General features: G+C 42.9%; 1 protein-coding gene across 1 annotated transcript in view; it reads right to left on the bottom strand.

The window, feature by feature from the left end:
- Nucleotides 1-721: 721 nt before the first annotated feature.
- agbl1 (AGBL carboxypeptidase 1) overlaps nucleotides 722-21,797 on the bottom strand; it is a 150,901-nt gene continuing 129,825 nt past the window's right edge. Inside the window, exon 24 of the mRNA XM_020456014.2 lies at nucleotides 722-1,724. Within this exon, the coding sequence (XP_020311603.1) occupies nucleotides 1,442-1,724 (283 nt within the window). The 3' untranslated portion in view covers nucleotides 722-1,441. The remainder of the gene's footprint in view (nucleotides 1,725-21,797) is intronic.

The following is a 21,797-nucleotide window of genomic DNA, read 5'->3' as shown; positions in this document are numbered from 1 at the left end:
ATATTATATAATCTAGCTATAATGGCTACAGCCTTGGGGGGGGGGTCAACAGTAACAATGAACCATCAACCTTCAGGGCCCCAATGTCAGTGTGCAGGTCTGCCCATTGAGTCTGTAGTGATAGGATTAGCTAAGAGCCTACAGGGCCACACTGCAAGTAGCCCAATGTCATTGTGAGAGAGCCTGACAGCCTCTGGCTTTGTCCCAGATGGCACCCTATTCGCTATTTAGTGCACTATTTTTTATCAGGGCCCTTGTCAAAAGTACCGCACTAAATAGGGAATAGGGTGCCATTTGGGATGAAGCCTCTGATTCCTCTGCTCCTCGGGACACACTGAAAGGATCCTCACAATGCCAAGGAAGCCAGGCCAGCCAAAATAAGACAAATCTATCAGTCTGCCTGGAATAATGCAGTGTGTGGCAAGGCCAGTGAGCCGCTGTGGAGGTCAGTGTTCCTGTTGGCTTCCTGTCTGTGGGAGACGGTTGAGCAGATCTGGATTGGAATCTCTGATGCAGGGCGGTGGAAACGTGAACCCCCTCCCCATGGATCACCGTTCCTTTTCTTTTGGTGGCTGTGTGACACACTTCACAGTTTCCTCAAAGGTTTTCTTCTTACATTGTATTTTTCCAACAGAACTGAGCGGTAGGACCGTAGGACCCGACTACTTGGCTGTGATGGCGTGTACAGTACAATATCAAGTAATACACAAGGAACGACTGATTCAATACAAGTCTATTTTATTGTAGTGCTCTTCGGCTCCAACATATTTAAGAGGAAGGAGAATGGAACATGTATAACGAACAGTTACTACTCAATACTATCGTCTTTAGACATTATGAAAACGGTCAACTAGCAAAATGTGTTTAGTTATACAAATACTTCATATTTATATCATTTCAAAAAATATAAATATATTTTCCCCCAAAGTAACTACAGTTTGCTGGTTAGCACTATGTAAATGCATTGCAGGTTATGAATGTTAAAAATATAACAATGCTTATGGTGGCTTGTTATTTTGGAACTTAGATCATACTGCATGTAAATAATAGGTAAACATTGTGACAGCCCCACCCTATTTCTGATGTATTTGATACATTTACTATACACAAATAATATAAATATAATCTCATATAATATAATACTGTCTAGTACCCTACTTCACCCATATACCCATTTACAGTAGGCTCTCTGTGGAGAATATGGCCTCAACAAGCCCACGTCATGCCGGGCTGTCCTTCACATGCATCTCATACAAAGGCATATACAAACCATACAAAGCCATTGTCCACTATTCTACTGCTATAGTTTATATATCCACTGTTCTGAAAGCCTAAGGGAAATAGCCACTAACTTAGCAACCATATACATTAGAATTTCCATAATCAAATGCATTATTAAAAAAATGAAATAAGTGCTTTGGGGGAATGTCCTTGTGAGACCTTAGCTCAGATATTGTCCATTTGAAATGTTCATCCCATTGCATGGGCTCCTCTTGATGTTCAGAGTCTCTTGGCCTATCAAGTGAGGATAGAGGCGGGACTTCATTGAGCGTCGTCGACTGTTCCCGGTTGTCTGGTGCTCTTCCTCATCATCTTCCTCCTCCTCAGCGCTGGATGTGTTGCCATTGACCTCAGAGTCCAGATCATTTCTGTTGGGCTCGGGGAAGCTGTCATTCAGGTACTCAATTTCCTCTACACAAGGTGGCTCATCATCCTCGAAGCAGCTGGAGAGAGAAGAGCATAGGATAGGATAGGATAGGATAGGATAGGAGAGGAGAGGAGAGGAGAGGAGAGGAGAGGAGAGGAGAGGAGAGGAGAGGAGAGGAGAGGAGAGGAGAGGAGAGGAGAGGAGAGGAGAGGAGAGGAGAGGAGAGGAGAGGAGAGGAGAGGAGAGGAGAGGAGAGCAGAGGAAAGGTGAGGAGAGGAGAGCAGATGAAAGGTGAGCAGAGGAGAACAGAGGAGAACAAAGGAGAGCAGAGCAGAGGAGAGGAGAGGAGAGGAGAGGAAAGGTGAGGAGAGGAGAGCAGAGGAAAGGTGAGGAGAGGAGAGCAGATGAAAGGTGAGCAGAGGAGAACAAAGGAGAGGAGAGGAGAACAAAGGAGAGGAGAGGAGAACAAAGGAGAGGAGAGGAGAACAAAGGAGAGGAGAGGAGAGGAGAGGAGAGGAGAGGAGAGGAGAGGAGAGGAGAGGAGAGGAGAGGAGAGGAGAGGAGAGGAGAGGAGAGGAGAGGAGAGGAGAGGAGAGGAGAGGAGAGGAGAGGAGAGGAGAGGAGAGGAGAGGAGAGGAGAGGAGAGGAGAGGAGAGGAGAGGAGAGGAGAGGAGAGGAGAGGAGAGGAGAGGAGAGTCAGTTAACCAAGGAAATGGATGGCTTAATGAAGGGAGTGGAGCAGAGTACAGTAAATCAATAACTACCGTTTTGGTGATTAACACCACCAAAAGCTTCCATACATTTCCATCTCCTCTTACACACTGTGACATGTCAGTTCTACCACCTTGCTTCACAGCACAGCCATAGTTCCCCAGTCATTTCCAGTGAGCCTGAGCTCATTGACATCCTTGGCATGAGCCACAGACTCAGGCTGTAACTCATTCATATCCTTAGAGGGGTTATTACAGACAGAAGCAGGATCTGAGTACTGCAAAGCGAGCATACACTGTAGTAAATGCTGTGTTTGGATTGGATGTGTTATCATTGAGATGTCTGATTAGACAACACAATATGTAGTGTCGGGAAAAACGCCACTACTTCCTCAATATCAGAAACGTTGTGTCCAAAAACCACATTAGTGTAATGCTGTTTGAGATTATGCTAGTTGCAATGCAAGCTGAGGTCATGCTGCTGGATTGGTGTCTGTGTGTCAGTGGAAGTTCCTCAGAGGAGGAAGGGGAGGACCATCCTACTCAGTGATTTCAGAAAAATTAAATAGTGAAACATAGATAAAACTATACTATACTCAATCAATTTTTATAGCTACTGTTTACAGGCCTCTTGGGCCATATACAGCGTTCCTCATTGAGTTCCCTGAATTCCTATCGGACCTTGTAGTCATAGCAGATAATATTCTAATCTTTGGTGACTTTAATATTCAAATGGAAAAGTCCACAGACCCACTCCAAAAGGCTTTCGGAGCCATCATCGACTCAGTGGGTTTTGTCCAACATGTCTCTGGACCCACTCACTGTCACAGTCATACTCTGGACCAAATTTTGTCCCATGGAATAAATGTTGTGGATCTTAATGTTTTTCCTCATAATCCTGGACTATCGGACCACCATTTTATTACGTTTGCAATTGCAACAAATAATCTGCTCAGACCCCAACCAAGGAACATCAAAAATTGTGCTATAAATTGACAGACAACACAAAGATTCCTTGATGTCGTTCCATGTCCTTGATGTCTACCCAAGGACGCCAGAGGACAAAAATCAGTTAACCACCTAACTGAGGAACTCAATTTAACCTTGCGCAATACCCAAGATGCAGTTGCACCCCTAAAAACTAAAAACATTTCTCATAAGAAACTAGCTCCCTGGTACACAGAAAATACCCGAGCTCTGAAGCAAGCTTCCAGAAAATTGGAACGTAAATGGCGCCACACCAAACTGGAAGTCTTCCGACTAGCTTGGAAAGACAGTACCGTGCAGTACCGAAGAAACTTTACTGCTGCTCGATCATCCTATTTTTCTAACTTAATTGTGGAAAATAAGAACAATCCGAAATTCCTTTTTGATAGTGTCGCAAAGCTAACTAAAAAGCAGCATTCCCCAAGAGAGGATGGCTTTCATTTCAGCAGTGATAAATTCATGAACTTCTTTGATGAAAAGATCATCATTATTAGAAAGCAAATTACGTACTCCTCTTTAAATCTGCATATTCCTTCAAAGCTCAGTTGTCCTGAGTCTGCACAACTCTGCCAGGACCTAGGATCAAGAGAGACGCTCAAGTGTTTTAGTACTATATCTCTTGACACAATGATGAAAATAATCATGGCCTCTAAACCTTCAAGCTGCATACTGAATCCTATTCCAACTGAACTACTGAAAGAGCTGCTTCCTGTGCTTGGCCCACCTATGTTGAACATAATAAACGGCTCTCTATCCACCGGATGTGTACCAAGCTCACTAAAAGTGGCAGTAATAAAGCCTCTCTTGAAAAAGCCAAACCTTGACCAAGAAAATATAAAAAACTATCGGCCTATATCGAATCTTCCATTCCTCTCAAAAACTTTAGAAAAGGCTGTTGCGCAGCAACTCACTACATTCCTGAAGACAAACAATGTTTACGAAATGCTTCAGTCTGGTTTTAGACCCCATCATAGCACTGAGACTGCACTTGTGAAGGTGGTAAAATGACCTTTTAATGGCATCAGACCAAGGCTCTGCATCTGTCCTCGTGCTCCAAGACCTTAGTGCTGCTTTTGATACCATCGATCACCACATTCTTTTGGAGAGATTGGAAACCCAAATAGGTCTACACGGACTAGTTCTGGCCTGGTTTAGATCTTATCTGTCGGAAAGATATCAGTTTGTCTCTGTGAATGGTTTGTCCTCTGACAAATCAACTGTAAATTTCAGTGTTCCTCAAGGTTCCGTTTTAGGACCACTATTGTTTTCACTATATATTTTACCTCTTGGGGATGTCATTCGAAAACATAATGTTAACTTTCACTGCTATGCGGATGACACACAGCTATACATTTCAATGAAACATGGTGAAGCCCCAAAATTGCCCTCGCTAGAAGCATGTGTTTCAGACATAAGGAAGTGGATGGCTGCAAACGTTCTACTTTTAAACTCGGACAAAACAGAGATGCTTGTTCTAGGTCCCAAGAAACAAAGAGATCTTCTGTTGAATCTGACAATTAATCTTAATGGTTGTACAGTCATCTCAAATAAAACTGTGAAGGACCTCGGCGTTACTCTGGACCCTGATCTCTCTTTTGAAGAACATATCAAGACCATTTCAAGGACCGCTTTCTTCCATCTACGTAACACTGCAAAAATCAGAAACTTTCTGTCCAAAAATGATGCAGAAAAATTAATCCATGCTTTTGTCACTTCTAGGTTAGACGACTGCAATGCTCTACTTTCCGGCTACCCGGATAAAGCACTAAATAGACTTCAGTTAGTGCTAAATACGGCTGCTAGAATCCTGACTAGAACCAAAAAATGTGATCATATTACTCCAGTGCTAGCCTCCCTACACTGGCTTCCTGTCAAGGCAAGGGCTGATTTCAAGGTTTTACTGCTAACCTACAAAGCATTACATGGGCTTGCTCCTACCTATCTCTCTGATTTGGTCCTGCCGTACATAACTACACGTACACTACTGTCACAAGACGCAGGCCTCCTAATTGTCCCTAGAATTTCTAAGCAAACAGCTGGAGGCAGGGCTTTCTTCTATAGAGCTCCATTTTTATGGAATGGTCTGCCTACCCATGTAAGAGACGCAAACTTGGTCTCAACCTTTAAGTCTTTACTGAAGACTCATCTCTTCAGTGGGTCATATGATTGAGTGTAGTCTGGCCCAGGAATGGGAAGGTGAATGGAAAGGCTCTGGAGCAACGAAACGCCCTTGCCGTCTCTGCCTGGTCGGTTCCCCTCTTTCCACTGGGATTCTCTGCCTCTAACCCTATTACAGGGGCTGAGTCACTGGCTTACTGGGGCTCTTTCATACCGTCCCTGGGAGGGGTGCGTCACTTGAGTGGGTTGAGTCACTGGTGTGATCTTCCTGTCTGGGTTGGCGCCCCCCCCCCCCCCCCCCCTTGGGTTGTGCCGTGGCGGAGATCTTTGTGGGCTATACTCGGCCTTGACTCAGGATGGTAAGTTGGTGGTTGACCACCCTCTAGTGGTGTGGGGGCTGTGCTATGGCAAAGTGGGTGGGGTTATATCCTTCCTGTTTGGCCCTGTCTGGGGGTATCCTCGGATGGGGCCACAGTGTCTCCTGACCCCTCCTGTCTCAGCCTCCAGTATTTATGCTGCAGTAGTTTATGTGTCGGGGGGCTAGGGTCAGTTTGTTATATCTGGAGTACTTCTCCTGTCCTATTCAGTGTCATGTGTGAATTTAAGTGTGCTCTCTCTAATTCTCTCTTTCTTTCTCTCTCTCGGAGGACCTGAGCCCTAGGACCATGCCTCAGGACTACCTGACATGATGACTCCTTGCTGTCCCCAGTCAACCTGGCCGTGCTGCTGCTCCAGAACTGTTCTGCCTTATTATTATTGGACCATGCTGGTCATTTATGAACATTTGAACATCTTGGCCATGTTCTGTTATAATCGCCACCCGGCACAGCCAGAAGAGGACTGGCCACCCCTCATAGCCTGGTTCCTCTCTAGGTTTCTTCCTAGGGTTTTGGCCTTTCTAGGGAGTTTTTCCTCGCCACCGTGCTTCTACACCTGCATTGCTTGCTGTTTGGGGTTTTAAGCTGGGTTTCTGTACAGCACTTTGAGATATCAGCTGATGTATGAAGGGCTATATAAATAAATTTGATTTGATTTTGATTTGATTTACTATCTTCACATACCGCCAAGTAACTGATTAGAACACATTTTTTGCAATGAAGGTCTAGAGTAGCCACAACAGCACCCTCCAGGGCAGCACCATGATGTAGCCGTCTCCTCTGGGTACGTTGACTTCAATACAAAACCCAGGAGGCTCGTGGTTCTCACCCCTTTCCATAGTCTTACAGAGTAATTATCACAGTAATTATCCGTACGACATCCTCCAACCTATCAGAGCTCTTACAGTATGAACTAACATCTTGTCCATCCAATCAAATGATCAGAGAATTAATCTAGTACTGAAAGCATAAGCTACAGCTAGGTAGCACTGCAGTGCATAAAGTGTGGTGAGTAGTTGGCTCAAAGGGAGAGAAGAGTTTGGAACAAATTAATTTCTTCCAAAAATTAGGGAGAAGCAGCAGAGAGAGAGAGAGAGAGAGAGAGAGAGAGAGAGAGAGAGAGAGAGAGAGAGAGAGAGAGAGAGAAGAATTTGAAAGAATTTGAAAGAATTTGAAAGAATTTGAAAATGTGCAGTTTTGGCAGCCAAATATGTGTCCTCCTGCCACAACCTGAGGGACAGCCAGTGAGAAGTGCTGAGTGAGAAGTAATGTCGATAATATTTCCCGTTATGTTTTGTCTTTCATACTCTGTCATCTGTCTTCTCAGTCATATTGACACTGGTCTACTACCATTGCTTTAATGTATTGTTGTTCTGATTAATATTGTTGTTGTTAATGGTAATCCCATGTCCACTACTACTATTATTATTGCTGTTGGTCCCACCATTTATATATATATACATATACAGTATATATATTTTATATAAATATATATTTTTCTATATGTATAATTTGACAATGTAAGTAATAATGAACTTGCCATGTCAATAAAGTCAATTGAATTGAATTGAGAGAGGGAGGAAGAGAGAGAGAGAGAGAGAGAGAGAGAGAGAGAGAGAGAGAGAGAGAGAGAGAGAGAAATCCATATCAGGGGATATCTTTTCATGACAAGTTTTTAATATTCTTCAAAATATTTAGAGTTTTGTGGATATGCACCATATCGTGACAAATTCTGAATCCAATTGCATCTTGTGGACATACAGTATGTGATATTGGAATAACTTCGAATATCACACATGGACATTTCCTGTGTCCGGATTAGGACTCATTCAATATCCTGAGATATATGACATCCTATTTTCTCTCATCATGTTGACAAATACTGACTGTATAGGTCGCATAGCTGTGTTTTCTCAGCACATTCAAGATATGAAGCGATATTGTTTCCAGATATGCTTCTCTTGGCTGAGGTCCATATCCTGATCTTGATATGCTTTTTGATGTGCTGAAAATAAGGACTATTTCTGATGGAGTTCTGAGTTTTCAGCACATTATCAATAATTTGACAAACATGAAATCCATATTTTTCTTTCATGCACAAATAAATTCTCGATTCCCTCTGGCTATCAAACATGGTATGGCTGGATATAGACTCCTTAGATATCCTGAGATAGGCCTATGTGGACATCTTGTTTTCTTTATAAGATTACAAGTACTGACAGTTGGCCTACATAAACTCAACAAAAAAAGAAACGTCCCCTTTTCAGGACCCTGTCTTTCAAAGATAATTAGTAAAATCCAAATAACTTCACAGATCTTCATTGGGTTTAACACCGTTTCCCAAGCCTGTTCAATGAACCATAAATAATAAATTGACATGCACCTGTGGAACAATTGTTAAGACACTAACAGCTTACAGACGGTAGGTAATTAAGGTCACAGTTATGAAAACTTAGGACACTAAAGAGGCCTTTCTACTGACTCTGGAAAATACCAAAAGAAAGATGCCCAGGGTTCTTGCTCATCTGCATGAACGTGCCTTAGGCATGCTGCAAGGAGGCATGAGGACTGCAGATGTGGCCAGGGCAATAAATTGCAATGTCCGTACTGTGAGACGCCTAAAACAGCGCTACAGGGAGACAGGACAGACAGCTGATCATCCTCGTAGTGGCAGACCATGTGTATCAACACCTGCACAGGATCGGTACATCCGAACATCACACCTGCGGGACAGGTATAGGATGGCAACAACAACTGCCCAAGTTACACCAGGAATGCACAATCCCTCCATCAGTGCTCAGACTGTCCGCAATAGGCTGACAGAGGCTGGACTGAGGGCCTGTAGGCCTATTGTAAGGCAGGTCCTCACCAGACATCATCGGCAACAACGTCGCCTATGGGCACAAACCCACCGTCGCTGGACCAGACAGGACTGGCAAAAAGTGCTCTTCACTGACGAGTCGCAGTTTTGTCTCAACAGGGGTGATGGTCGGAATCGAGTTTATCGTCGAATGAATGAGCATTACACTGAGGCCAGTAGTCTGGAGCGGGATCAATTTGGAGGTGGAGGGTTCGTCATGGTTTGGGGCGGTGTGCCACAGCATCACTGGACTGAGCTTGTTGTCATTGCAGGCAATCTCAATGCTGTGCTTTACAGGGACAACATCCTTCTCCCTCATGAGGTACCCATTCTGCAGGCTTATCCTGACCCTCCAGCATGACAATGCCACCAGCCATACTGCTCGTTCTGTATGTGATTTCCTGCAAGACAGGAATGTCAGTGTTCTGCCATGGCCAGCGAAGAGCCCGGATCTCAATCCCATTGAGCACGTCTGGGACCTGTTGGATCGAAGGGTGAGGGCCATTCCCCCCAGAAATGTCCGGGAACTTGCATGTGCCTTGGTGGAAGAGTGGGGTAACATCTCATAGCAAGGACGGGCAAATCTGGTGCAGTCCATGAGGAGGAGACACACTGCAGTACTTAATGCAGCTGGTGGCCACACCAGATACCGACTGTTGCTTTTGATTTTTATCCCCCCCCTTTGTTCAGGGACATATTATTCAATTTCTGTTAGTCACATGTATGTGGAACTTCTTCAGTTTATGTCTCAGTTGTTGAATCTTGTTATGTTCATACAAATATTTACACATGTTAAGTTTGCTGAAAATAAACTCAGTTAACAGTGAGAGGACTTTTATTTTTTTGCTGAGTTTAGTAAATCTTCTCAGCACATACAATGCATATGCTCTTGACTAAGGTCCATATCAGGATCTTGATATACATTTTGATATTCTAAATAAGGACAAATCCTGATGCTTTTTTGAGTTTTGAGGCTAGCTAAATAATTTGACAAATATTTAATCCATATCATTCTTTCAGACACTAGCTATACTTTCAGTATTCCCTCCGGATAAAGTTGCACACAAACCAAAAGCTAAAAGCACTGTAACTGATAGAATTCCAATAAGTAAGTAAATAAGTAAATAATGTAAAATAATGAAATTGCCTACACTTCAGGATTTTTTTTTTTTTACCCCCAAGGAGACCTTTAAACATATTTTGTATTCCTGATTAATATAAGCTAACTCCTTTATAGCTTGGCTAGCTAGCTTATTCTAGTTAGTTTTCTTATCATGAATGAAGCAGGTAGAGTAGCTACACTATATATACAAAAGTGTATGGACACCCCTTAAAATTAGTGGCTTTTTCAGCCACACGTGTTGCTGAGAGGTGTACAAAATTGAGCACACAGCCTTGTGATCTCCACAGGTAAAATAATTTGGGAGCTGGACATTTCATGATTTGGATTCAGCCCATTTTTATCAGAATTACAAGGATTAATATTACATATCATGTAAGGATATCTATTGAAAGTATATCTTTTTTTATATATGATCAGGTGATGACTACAGATATGATGCATTTCTGAATATATGCCTAAGTATAAAGGCTTAGATAATAGATGCACTACACCTGCTCGTTGAATATCTCATTCCAAAATCATGGGCTTTAATATGGAGTTGGTCCCCCTTTGCTACTATAACAGCCTCCACTCTTCTGGGAAGGCTTTCCCCTAGATGTTGGAGCATTGCTGTGGGGACTTGCTATAGCAGTAAAGGGGGGACTAACTCCATATTAGTGTCAGATATCTGGAAACATATCGATAAATATATTCCCTGATGTTGACCTTTTTTGCAGTGTTTGTTATTTACCTTTCACTTACTTAGCTAATGCAGCTAATTTAGCCTACTCAATAACCTGACCCAAATAGAGAGGAATGCTATTTATGTTAGTTAGCTTGCTAAGGCTATCCAACACTACAACTCTTTCAAATCAAGGTAATCTTTCGAATTTATACATTTATTGCCACCGTGGATCACCGGTGTAACAGCTAAACTGTTTACTGTAAACTGTACTGTGTGATTGCACACATGGATTGGATTGTGGGATTACTAATGTGCTAGTTCTAGTTTGTTGGCTATAATGTTAATATGGTGACAACGATGTCGGCTGTGTAGCGATTAGCGGTTATGGTATGAAGGTTTGGCTTGGAGAGGTTGGCGCCTGGTCACAGACAGCTGTTGGTTAGAGGAGGAGAGCACATAGAATTTTACAATGAGCGAAGGGATGATTCAGTACGTGGCTGCTGAAAGTAAACTGTGTGTGCCGGTGATCAGGGGTGTATTAATTCAGCTAATTCTGTTGCAAAAATTTTCATAAGCAGAAGCAAACAGTGAATTCTGTGTTTGGGTGTTCAGGGGTATATTCATTTGGCTGATTCTGTTGCAAAATGTTTCTTAAACGGAAGCAAACAGAACGAAACAGGGAGGAACCTACCTGAATTTGTCCAATAGAAACTAATAATTAATCAAATTAAACCAAACAAAATCGTATTTTATTTGATCGAATCAAATTGTATTCATCACATGCCCCAAATACAACATGCGTAGACTTTACAATGAAATGCTTACTTATGAGCTCTTTCCCAACAATGTAGGGTTAAAAAGTAAGAGCATTTGCAAATACATAGAGAAAATAGTATCACAATAAATATCAATAATGAGGCTATATACAAGGAGTACCGTAGAGAGTCAGTGCAAAAAAGGGTAAATGCAAATAGTCCGTGTAGCCATTTGATTAACTGTTCAGCAGTCTTATGGCTTGTGGGTCGAAGCTGTTCAGGAGCCTTTTAGTCCCAGACTTTCCACTCCTGTACCGCTTGTTGTGTGGTAGCAGAGTGAACTGTCTATGGCTTGGGGGGTTGGGTCTATGACCATTTTCAGGGCCTTCCTCTGACACCTACTGGTATAGAGTTCTGGATGGCAGGGAGCCTCGCCCCAGTGATGTACTGGGCCTCCCACATCACCCTCTGTAGCGCCTTGCAGTCTGATGCCAAGTAGTTGCCATACCAAGCGGTGATGCAGCAAGTCAATATGCTCTCAATGGTACAGCTGTAGAACCCGATAACCCGATAGGTTGTGTCAGCCTCGTCGTCGGTGATCAGGCCTACCACCGTTGTGTCATTAGCAAATGTATTAATGATGGTGTTGGAGTTGTGTGAGGCCACGCAGTCGTGGGTGAACAGGGAGTACAGGAGGGGACAAAGCACGCACTCCAGTTGCAGAGGGAGGTGTTTAGTCCTGAGTTTAGGATGAGCTTGGAGGGCACTATGGTGTTGAAAGCTATGCTGTACTCAATGAACAGCACTCTCACATAGTTGTTCCTTTTGTCCAGGTGGGAGAGTGCAGTGGGAAGTGCAATAGCGTCACCTGTGGATCTATTGAGGCAGTATGCAAATTGGACTGGGTCCAGGATGTCTGGAATGTTGGTGTTGATATGGCCATGACCAGCCTTTCAAAGCATTTCATGACTACAGATGTGACTGTCACAGATGTAGCTACACCTCAGATCAGCTAGATGCAGGCAAGAGTCACCTTCATTACTCCAATATGTCTCTCGACCTGTGCACCTACATTATAAACTTTCATTCATAGGCTAGGTTGTAGCAACCTCATGATGGGTACAGGGCAAATTTGAGTATCATGTAGTAGCCTAAACCTATCAATGTTACATTGAACTGGGTGAATGGAATATGAATGATAGTCATCCAATATGCTGTAATAGAAATACGGCCATGCTCATAAAATAAAATTACAAAAATATCCTCCCTTATCTTGAATGGAACAACCTGCTACTGCTGTGAATGTAAACAACATTACCTGTCAAGTTATTCCCATTTTGAAATGCCCACATTAATGCATGCAGAAGCCCATGGTAATCGCTAACGCATAGGCAAATTGTGTTGGCAAAAGTGTGTGTGCAGGCAAATTGTCATTTCTGTGCCGGTTGTAAAGGTGCCAATTGACTCCACCAGCAGTTCAGATGTGTGAAGGATGCTGTGACCTTCAGATAGCCCAACCCTTGATTGACAGCAAACATAAAGCCCTTCTACACTAATCAGATTAGAACACACTGGGATCCACTGGGGACGAGGATGTGACAGGCACACTGATTTACACCTTCTCCACACACTCACCTCTTTATGTGCGTGCATGTGAGTGTGTGTGTTTGTCTGTCTGAGTGCTTGTCTAGTTCTGCTCTGAATGAGAATTAAATAGAAGATAACATATGGTACTGTGATGAGAGGGGCTGTCTGCTTCTCCTAACAGAAAGCAGGATGATTTTTGGTGGGGGAGGAGGGGGGTAATTTCTATTTTCCAAGAGGGCATCAAGAGTGGCAGGGGACCTATGCTTTTAAAACCTGCCGCTTTGAAAAGTAACACTACAATTTTGGAGTTCCGTGGTTGCCATGGCACCGTGAGGTCGCCTTGGCAGAGACCTCCTGTATATTTTATAGATAGCCAAGTGTGTATAGATCTGGTCTGGATTGCATCTATTTGTTTAATTCCCGTGAATTAATGGCAAAATCAGCTTTCTCACGATAGCTAGCTATCGATGCTATCAAGTTAGCTATCTAGTGAATTTTGATTCTAATACACCAACCTATTTTGGGCGGGGGGGGGGTTCTACTACAATGAGGAGGACTATAATGCATGGTGAGCTAGCATTTGCGATTTCATCGGTCAGGAGGTTTGATCAAGCCATGTGGTTCCTTATTGCATAGAAGTTATTTAGATCGTCTGGTAGTCTCGTGTCACTGGGCAGCTCTCGGCTGTGCTTCCCTTTGTAGTCTGTAATAGTTTGCAAGCCCTGCCACATTCGACGAGCGTTTGAGCCGGTGTAATACAATTTGGTATTAGTCTTGTATTGACGCTTTGCCTGTTTGATGATTCATCAGAGGGCATAGTGGGATTTCTTATAAGCTTCCTGGTTAGAGTCCCGCTCCTTGAAAGCTGCAGCTCTACACATTAGCTCAGTGCGAATGATGACTGTAATCCATGACTTCTGGTTGGGGTATGTACGTACAGTCACTGACGTCCTCGATGTACTTATTGATAAGGCCAGTGACTGATGTGGTGTACTCCTCAATGCCATCGAAAGAATCATGGAACATATTCCAGTCTGTGCTAACAAAACAGTCCTGTAGCATAGCATCTGCTTCATCTGGCCACTTTTTTATAGACCGAGTCACTGGTGCCTCCTGCTTAAATTGTTGATAGTAAGCAGGAATCAGGAGGTCAGATTTGCCAGATTTGCCAAATGGAGGGCGAGGGAGAGCTTTGTACGTGTATCTGTGTGTGGAGTAATGATGGTCTAGAATTGTTTTCCCTCTGGTTGCACATTTAACATGCTGATAGAAATGAGGTAAAACGGATTTAAGTTTCCCTGCATTAAAGTCCCCGGCCACTAGGAGCACTGCCTCTGGATGTGCGTTTTTCTGTATCCAGCTCATTGAGTGCGGTTTTAGTGCCAGCATCGGTCTGTGGTGGTATGTAGACAGCAACGAAAAATGCAGATTAATTATTTTTAGGTAAATAGTGTGGTCTACAGCTTTTTATGAGATACTTTACCTCAGGCGAGCAAAACCTCAAAACTTCCTTAGATATCGTGCACCAGCTGTTGTTTACATATATGCAGAGGCCCCCGCCCCATGTATTACCAGAGGCTGATGTTCTATCCTGCCAGCTGTATGTTCTTAATGTTGTCGTTCAGCCACGACTCGGTGAAACATATAGTAACGTTCAAAAGTTTGGGTCACTTAGAAATGTCCTTGTTTCCCATGAAAACATACATGAAACGGGTTGCAAAATGAATAGGAAATATATTCAAGGCATTGACAAGGTTGTAAATAATGATTTTTTAAATTTAAATAATAATTGTGTCCTTCAAACTTTGCTTTCATTAAAGAAACCTCCATTTGCAGCAATTACATCCTTGCAGACCTTTGGCATTCTAGTTGTCAAATTTGTTGAGGTAATCTGAAGAGATTTCACCCCATGCTTCCTGAAGCACCTCCCACAAGTTGGATTGGCTTGATGGGCACTTCTCATGTACCATACGGTCAAGCTGCTCCCACAGCAGTTCAATACGATTGAGATCCGGTGACTACGCTGGCCACTCCGTTATAGACAGAATAGCAGTTGACTGCTTCTTCCCTAAATACTTCTTGCATAGTTTGGAGTTGTGCTTTGGGTCATTGTCCTGTTGTAGGAGGAAATTGGCTCCAATTATGTGCCTTCCTTCTTCAAGATCCCTTTGACCCTGTATAAATCTCCCACTTTACCACCACCAAAGCACCCCCAGACCATCACATTGCCTCCACCATGTTTGACAGATGGCATCAAGCACTCCTCCAGCATCTTTTCATTTTTCTGCGTTTCACAAATGTTCTTCTTTGTGATCCAAACATCTCAAACTTAGATTTGTCTGTCCACAACACTTTCTTCCAATCTTCCTCTGTCCAGTGTTTGTGTTCTTTTGCACATCTAGTGATGGTTGCTGATAATGGGCCTCTGTACGCCTATGTAGATATTTCCAGCTACAATAGTCATTTACAACATTAACAATGTCTACACTGTATTTCTTTTTTTTCTTCTTTTTTAAAAATGTTACCCCCTTTTCTCCCCAATTTCGTGGAATCCAATTGTTAGTAGCTACTATCTTGTCTCATCGCTACAACTCCCGTACGGGCTCGGGAGAGACGAAGGTCGAAAGCCATGCGTCCTCCGAAACACAACCCAACCAAGCCGCACTGCTTCTTAACACAACGCGCATCAAAACCCGGAAGTCAGCCGCACCAATGTGTCGGAGGAAACACCGTGCACCTGGCGACCTGGTTAGCGTGCACTGCGCCCGGCCCGCCACAGGAGTCGCTAGTGCGCGATGAGACAAGGATGTCCCTACCGGCCAAACTCTCCCTAACCCGGACGACAATTGTGCGTCGCCCCATGGACCTCCCGGTCGCGGCCGGCTGCGACAGAGCCTGGGCTCGAACCCAGAGTCTCTGGTGGCACAGCCCTAGACCACTGCGCCACCCGGGAGGCATCCTACACTGTATTTCTGATCAATTTGATGTTATTTTAATGGACAAAAAATTTGCTTTTCTTTCAAAAACAAGGACATTTCTAAGTGATCCCAAACTTTTGAACTGTAGTGTATACTTTTTTTTTTGCTTTCTCTTGGGCTCCCCACTGGCCTGGGCCCAGGACCTTTAGCCCCGTTAAGCTCCCACATTAACACGGCCCTGGGTAGAGTACCTATTGGTGATGACCATTTCAATGTCCACAAAGCAGTAGTTATATAGCAGGGCAGAGATGTAACCCTTGGCCACAGTAATGATCTCTAAGGAAAGGTAGGTCGAGCCACAGCCTGTTCAACCCGCTACCATCCAGAAGGCGAGGTCAGTACAGGTGCACCAACGCTGGGACAGAGAGACTGAGAAACAGCTTCTATATCCAGGCCTTCAGACTGTTAAACCATTTTCATATCTTTCTTTCAGAGGCCAATGTCAGGGCCGCTGTGGCTAAGGGTTACGTGTCTGCCCTGTTGAAGTTGTATGAGGACTGGCATAACAAGGACCAACATGAGACCATCCCCAGCCGCCTGGCCCTGCTCGACTGTCTGCACCAGACCACCCACTGCAATGTCTACACTGTATTTCTGATCGATTTGATGTTATTTTAATGGATTAAAAAAATGTGCTTTTCTTTCAAAAACAAAGACATTTCTAAGTGACCCCGAACTTTTGAACGATAGTGTAAGATATTACAGTTTTTAATGTCCCGTTGGTAGGATATACAGTACATGCTTTCAGTTCATCCCATTTATTTTCCAGCGATTGAACGTTACCTAGCAGGACGGAAGGCAAAGGCAGATTAGACACTCATCGTCTGATCCTCACAAGGTACCCTGCTCTTTTCCCGTGAAATCTCAGGTTTCCTTCTCCAGTCGGGTGTCTGTAGTATATCCCTCCCGTCCAAGTCAGTGAAGAAAAACTCTTTGTCTAATCTGAGGTGATTAATAGCAGTTCTGATGTCCAGAATCTCTTTTCTGTCATACGGTAGGAGCAACATTATGTACAAAACAAGTTACGAACAAAGCTAAAAAACAAACAAATTAGCATGGTTGGTTAAGAGTCGATAAGACGCCAGTCATCCCCTCTGGTGCCATCTTACTTAAGCAGTTTTCAAAATGGATAAGATATACTTTTGCATGGATTTTTCCTCGCTGATTTTTCATTACTTCTTTCTTATTTCTGTCTTCATCCCTTTCTTTGTTTCTTCATCTCATCTGTTCATCTCGTGAGTTGATTAGATGTGAAGTAAGGGGCAATAATGAAGGAGGATGTTAGAGCTCACTGCTAACAGCAAGCCCTGCCAAACCCCACCTGAAATATTTCCCTTAACAAACGCCTACTCTAAAATCCAAAACCTGGAGTTTTTAATGGAGGAGGCTCCATTAAACTCTCTCAGGCATGATGAAAACGACTACATCGACCATGATCCTTAGCGATTTGTTGGTGCCATTCAGCCCCATTCAGCAATATGGCGGCTTCAAATTCAGCGCTACGACTACATACTGGTTTATGGTATACTCAAGTCATGTGAAATACACAGCATTTAGATGAGCATACCCTCCCTGCCTTTTGTGCAGTACAAATCCAGAAGAAAAATGTAATTGCAAACATTGACAACAATCATTTGGCTATAGATTAAGCATGAGCAGCAGCTGATTCCTACAAGTGATCAGTGATAGCAGTTTGTTAACTCTGTTGCTGTTGTAGCCTCTGAAAGTCCCTTTAGCCAAAGTCTTACGCCTTTCCTCATTTTCTCATTTCTTCCCTGCTACCCCTCAGGTTCTTGTTGCCCAGAAGCTGCCTGGCTGCTGCAGTGAGTCAGTAACACAGTAGCTAGTCCAATGTTTACAATTCAAATCCTATTAGCCATGTTGTCAGGAGTGACCAATCGACCGTGAAATCATCATTAACACAAAGGTACAAAAAAAAGAGAGTGGGGAAACAAAACAAAACAAAACATAACAGGCCAACAGATTTATCATTAATAGTTCTGCTACTGGCTGTGTTGGGGAGAAGTTTGCTCGGAGGGCAGCTTGTATGAACAGTATGTCGAAAGTGGTATGCCCATCTACATGAGATCATTACCATAGTGTATCCTCACACATTAATGAATCATACTAAAGTGATTGCTCTACCTATGTCATGCTATCATGTTCTGTTTCATGCCATTAGATCAACAGATACCTACTCCAATGGCATAAGAAAAGGTTCAAAATGGTAGTATGTCTGTGAGCAGTATACGTTGGTAAAACATGATTTGCACACAATCTCTCAGCACAAGGAGAACACACATGAGACCAAGCAAACAATGGACACACAGTGAAAATCCTTTCATCGGTTTTATAATTATGTGCAAATGCAATCTTAATCGGATTATTCATGTCATCCATTCAGCCAGCCGCATTGCAATCAAGCACAGTGATCTGGAGAGATAGTGCAACCTTCATTACTGTACACACAATGGGCTGAGAGAGAAACAGACATCTCATCCCAACATTGCCTCCCCTGACCCCAAGAATAACTAATCCAAGGTTATTACCATTTTCCTTCTGTTTCTCTCTATTTCCCTGATAATGAAAGTTAGCAGTCTAGGCTGTTAACAACCTCGTTTCTCTATTAGGAAAAGGATTTAAACTTACCCTGGTCTGTGGAAAGAAAATATGTTGTTTCTGATGTATTTTAATCAAAAGCCTGCGGGTCAGGATGGAAACCAAACAAGCCAGTCATTTCATTTTCAGTGTAAGGCTTTTCACAGAGCAGTGGGTCAGGGAGCACATAATGCACTACATCGCAATCAGGAATTATATTCAATGGGGAAAAAAGTGAGTACAACTGGCTGTTGGAGTTGAATATTGATTTGAAAATGTATTTTTCACGGTGTCTGTAAGTTTGTCTTTCATATCAACATATTCAGAAAGAATAAGCCATCTTCTGATGTTCAAAGAAGGCAAAAATAAAATCATTATAATGAACTCTAACTTAACTCAGCCCAATGGTTCAGTATATCACCATTTACTGTAATGGCTAAACATACAGTACTAGTGTAACTACCCCCCCCCCCTTGTTTTTACACTGCTGCTACTCGCTGTCACTTTACCCCTACTTACATGTACAAATGACCTCGACTAACCTTTACCCCCGCACATTGACTCGGTACCGGTACCCTCTGTATGTAGCCTCTGTATTGTTATTTTATTGTGTTACTTTTTATTTACTTTTTTACTTTAGTTTATTTAGTAAATATTTTTGTTATCTCTGTTTCTTTACCTGTATTGTTGGTTAAGGGCTGTTGTATTCATCACATGTGACAAATCAAATTTGATTGAATTTGATTAACACAATCTGTTTAAGACTAGAGAAGCACCACCCATATCATCATCAGTAATAATGCTCTGACAGCAGGGGAGTAGGAAGTGTGTCACAGCTCGTCTCTTCTCTTCCCAAACTGTCGAAAATTTATTTTCTGCTGTTGGTGTGAGAGTAATTACTCACTGATCTCCTATTAAATCAGACACACTCAAGTCATGCATGGTGATTATGAGAGCTTATTGATTTGTGCTGCGCCACTCACCCATCAACTTAATTCATTCTAAATGACTTATTAGCTGCCAATAGAAAGGTAAACTCAATATGGCACAGAGTTAGTTCAGTTTTGTCATTGCCGTTTTTTATTAACCCACCACTGTCAAAACCCCAAAAATGTGATTTTGCTAAAAGAGAGGTTTAACAAAATGACAGGGATGTTTCCGAGTAAGCAGGCAGTTGGACACGTAGGTTGTCGAACATTGTTTACCTGGGGCGCCAAAAATAGTTTTAAAGTTACTTTGTGTCTGACAATTTATTTTGTACAGCACAAATTTTTTATTTTAACAATTTTATTCTAATTCTACTTAAATTGTCTGTATCAACGTGTCTGCAGTATTCTTTATCTCTAATTACTCTACAGCAGTAATATTGTGATTTATATGCATGTGCATTCCTTCATTATGTTGAATGCCAAATAAGTTCAGTTAAACTGTTAGAGAGATTAACAAACAGCAACATCCATAATTACTTTTCAAATCCCTTCTTAGACACCAGTGTCACAAGTTCTTCATATAAATCGGCTGATAACACACAATAGTTTTCAGTGGCGAATCACACAAATCTGATATGTTACATCAGTCCAGTTTGGACAATCAACTGAGTGGCAGCTGTTCCAGAAATGTTTAAAATGCTCCACAACATGTAAAATGATAATCAGCTGTATTGAAAATTTTAATGGCATTTGGCGGAAATATGCTCAAATCTATTGATGAAAATACCTCTCACTTCCAGGCCCAGGCTCGTGCACAGAAAGAGGTATAAGGGTGCATGATCACCTGCCCTTTTGCCCTCCTATGAGATAAGTTGCCTTTTCAGATTGGTGGCGTTTTTATGAACAATTTATTTTATTTAACTTATTTAACTACTTTATTTATTTTTTATTTAACTTCTTAGTTGAAAGAAATTGCCCATCAAACTAGCTAATTTCAAATGTTCGAATCTTGGAAAATTCCCCCTCCCAATCCCTTTCACTCATCATGCAGGCAGACACTGCCAGCGCAGGAACGGTAGTGTAGTAGTGGCTACCTTTGAGTTGCATGTGTCATTTCACGGTCAGGAACATGGAAGGCTTCAATTAGACTGTTAGTAGGCCTAAGAGTCAGATGTCAGCAGCAGAACAAACTCCAATCACGGGTAAACCTAGTTAGATTGTTTCAACAGAATAGTTAACTAGCTAGCTAACTAGCTGATTCTAGCTGATAGCTGACCAGTCTTTGGCCCTCTTTGCCCTCTCTTTGAGCAGTAGGCTATAAGCTTACTTACAATTGGATGATGTAATGTCAGGTATGATTCAGCGAACGCAACAGCCAATTGGTGGAGGTCCAGTGTGCCCTTGACCTTGAGCCAAGACTTTCTAGATGTGAAAAAGGTGAAATCAATGCTGGAGCTAAGCAAAACAGAGTTTAGTGTCGCTGGCCAGTTTCTACAGACTGAAATCACCTGCTCTGGCTCCAATGAAGACAAATGGACTACACTTGATATCCTGCTACAATGTTTTGGCCATCTCTCCGCTATGCAACATATGCGACCTGGCCAAGGCTTTCGACTCTGCCAATCACCACATTCTTATCGGCAGACTCAACAGCCTTGGATTGTCAAATGACTGCCTTGCCTGGTTCACCAACTACTTCTCAGACAGAGTTCAGTGTGTCAAATCGGAGCGCCTGACCTCTGGCAGTCTATGGGGGATGCCAGAGGGTTAAATTCTCGGCCAATTATTTTCTCTGTATACATCAATGATGTCGCTCTTGCTGCTGGTGATTCTCTGATCCAACTCTACTCAGACGACACCATTCTGTATATATCTGGCCCTTCTTTAGAAACTGTGTTAACTAACCTCCAAACGAGCTTCAATGCCATACAACTCTCCTTCCGTGGCCTCCAACTGCTCTTAAATGCAAGTAAAAGTAAATGCATGCTCTTCAACCGATCGCTGCCCACACCTGCCCGCCCGTCCAGCATCACTACTCTGGACGCTTCTGACTTAGAACTATTATTATTATTTCCGGCGCCTACAGAGATGGCCGCGTTCCTAGGAAACGATGCAGTATATTGTTTTTTTATGTGTTATTTCTCACACTGTTACCAGAGGAAATCTTAGGTTTTATTACATACAGTCTGGAGGAACTATTGGATATAAGAGCAAAGTCAACTCACCAACATTACGACCAGGAATACGACTTTCCCGAAGCAGATCCTCTGTTTGGTCCACCACCCAGGACAATGGATCGGATCCCAGCCGGCGATCCAAAACAACGGCGCCACAGAAGGGACAGACGGAGCGGTCTTCTGGTCAGGCTCCGTAGACGGGCACATCTCGCACTGCTCCCGAGCATACTACTCGCCAATGTCCAGTCTTTTGACAACAAGGTAGACGAAATCCGAGCAAGGGTTG

This window comes from Oncorhynchus kisutch, linkage group LG22, assembly GCF_002021735.2.
Source record: "Oncorhynchus kisutch isolate 150728-3 linkage group LG22, Okis_V2, whole genome shotgun sequence".
NCBI lineage: Eukaryota > Metazoa > Chordata > Actinopteri > Salmoniformes > Salmonidae > Oncorhynchus > Oncorhynchus kisutch.
Note: the sequence above shows the minus strand (reverse complement) of the source record. Positions and strands in the feature narration are given on the sequence as shown.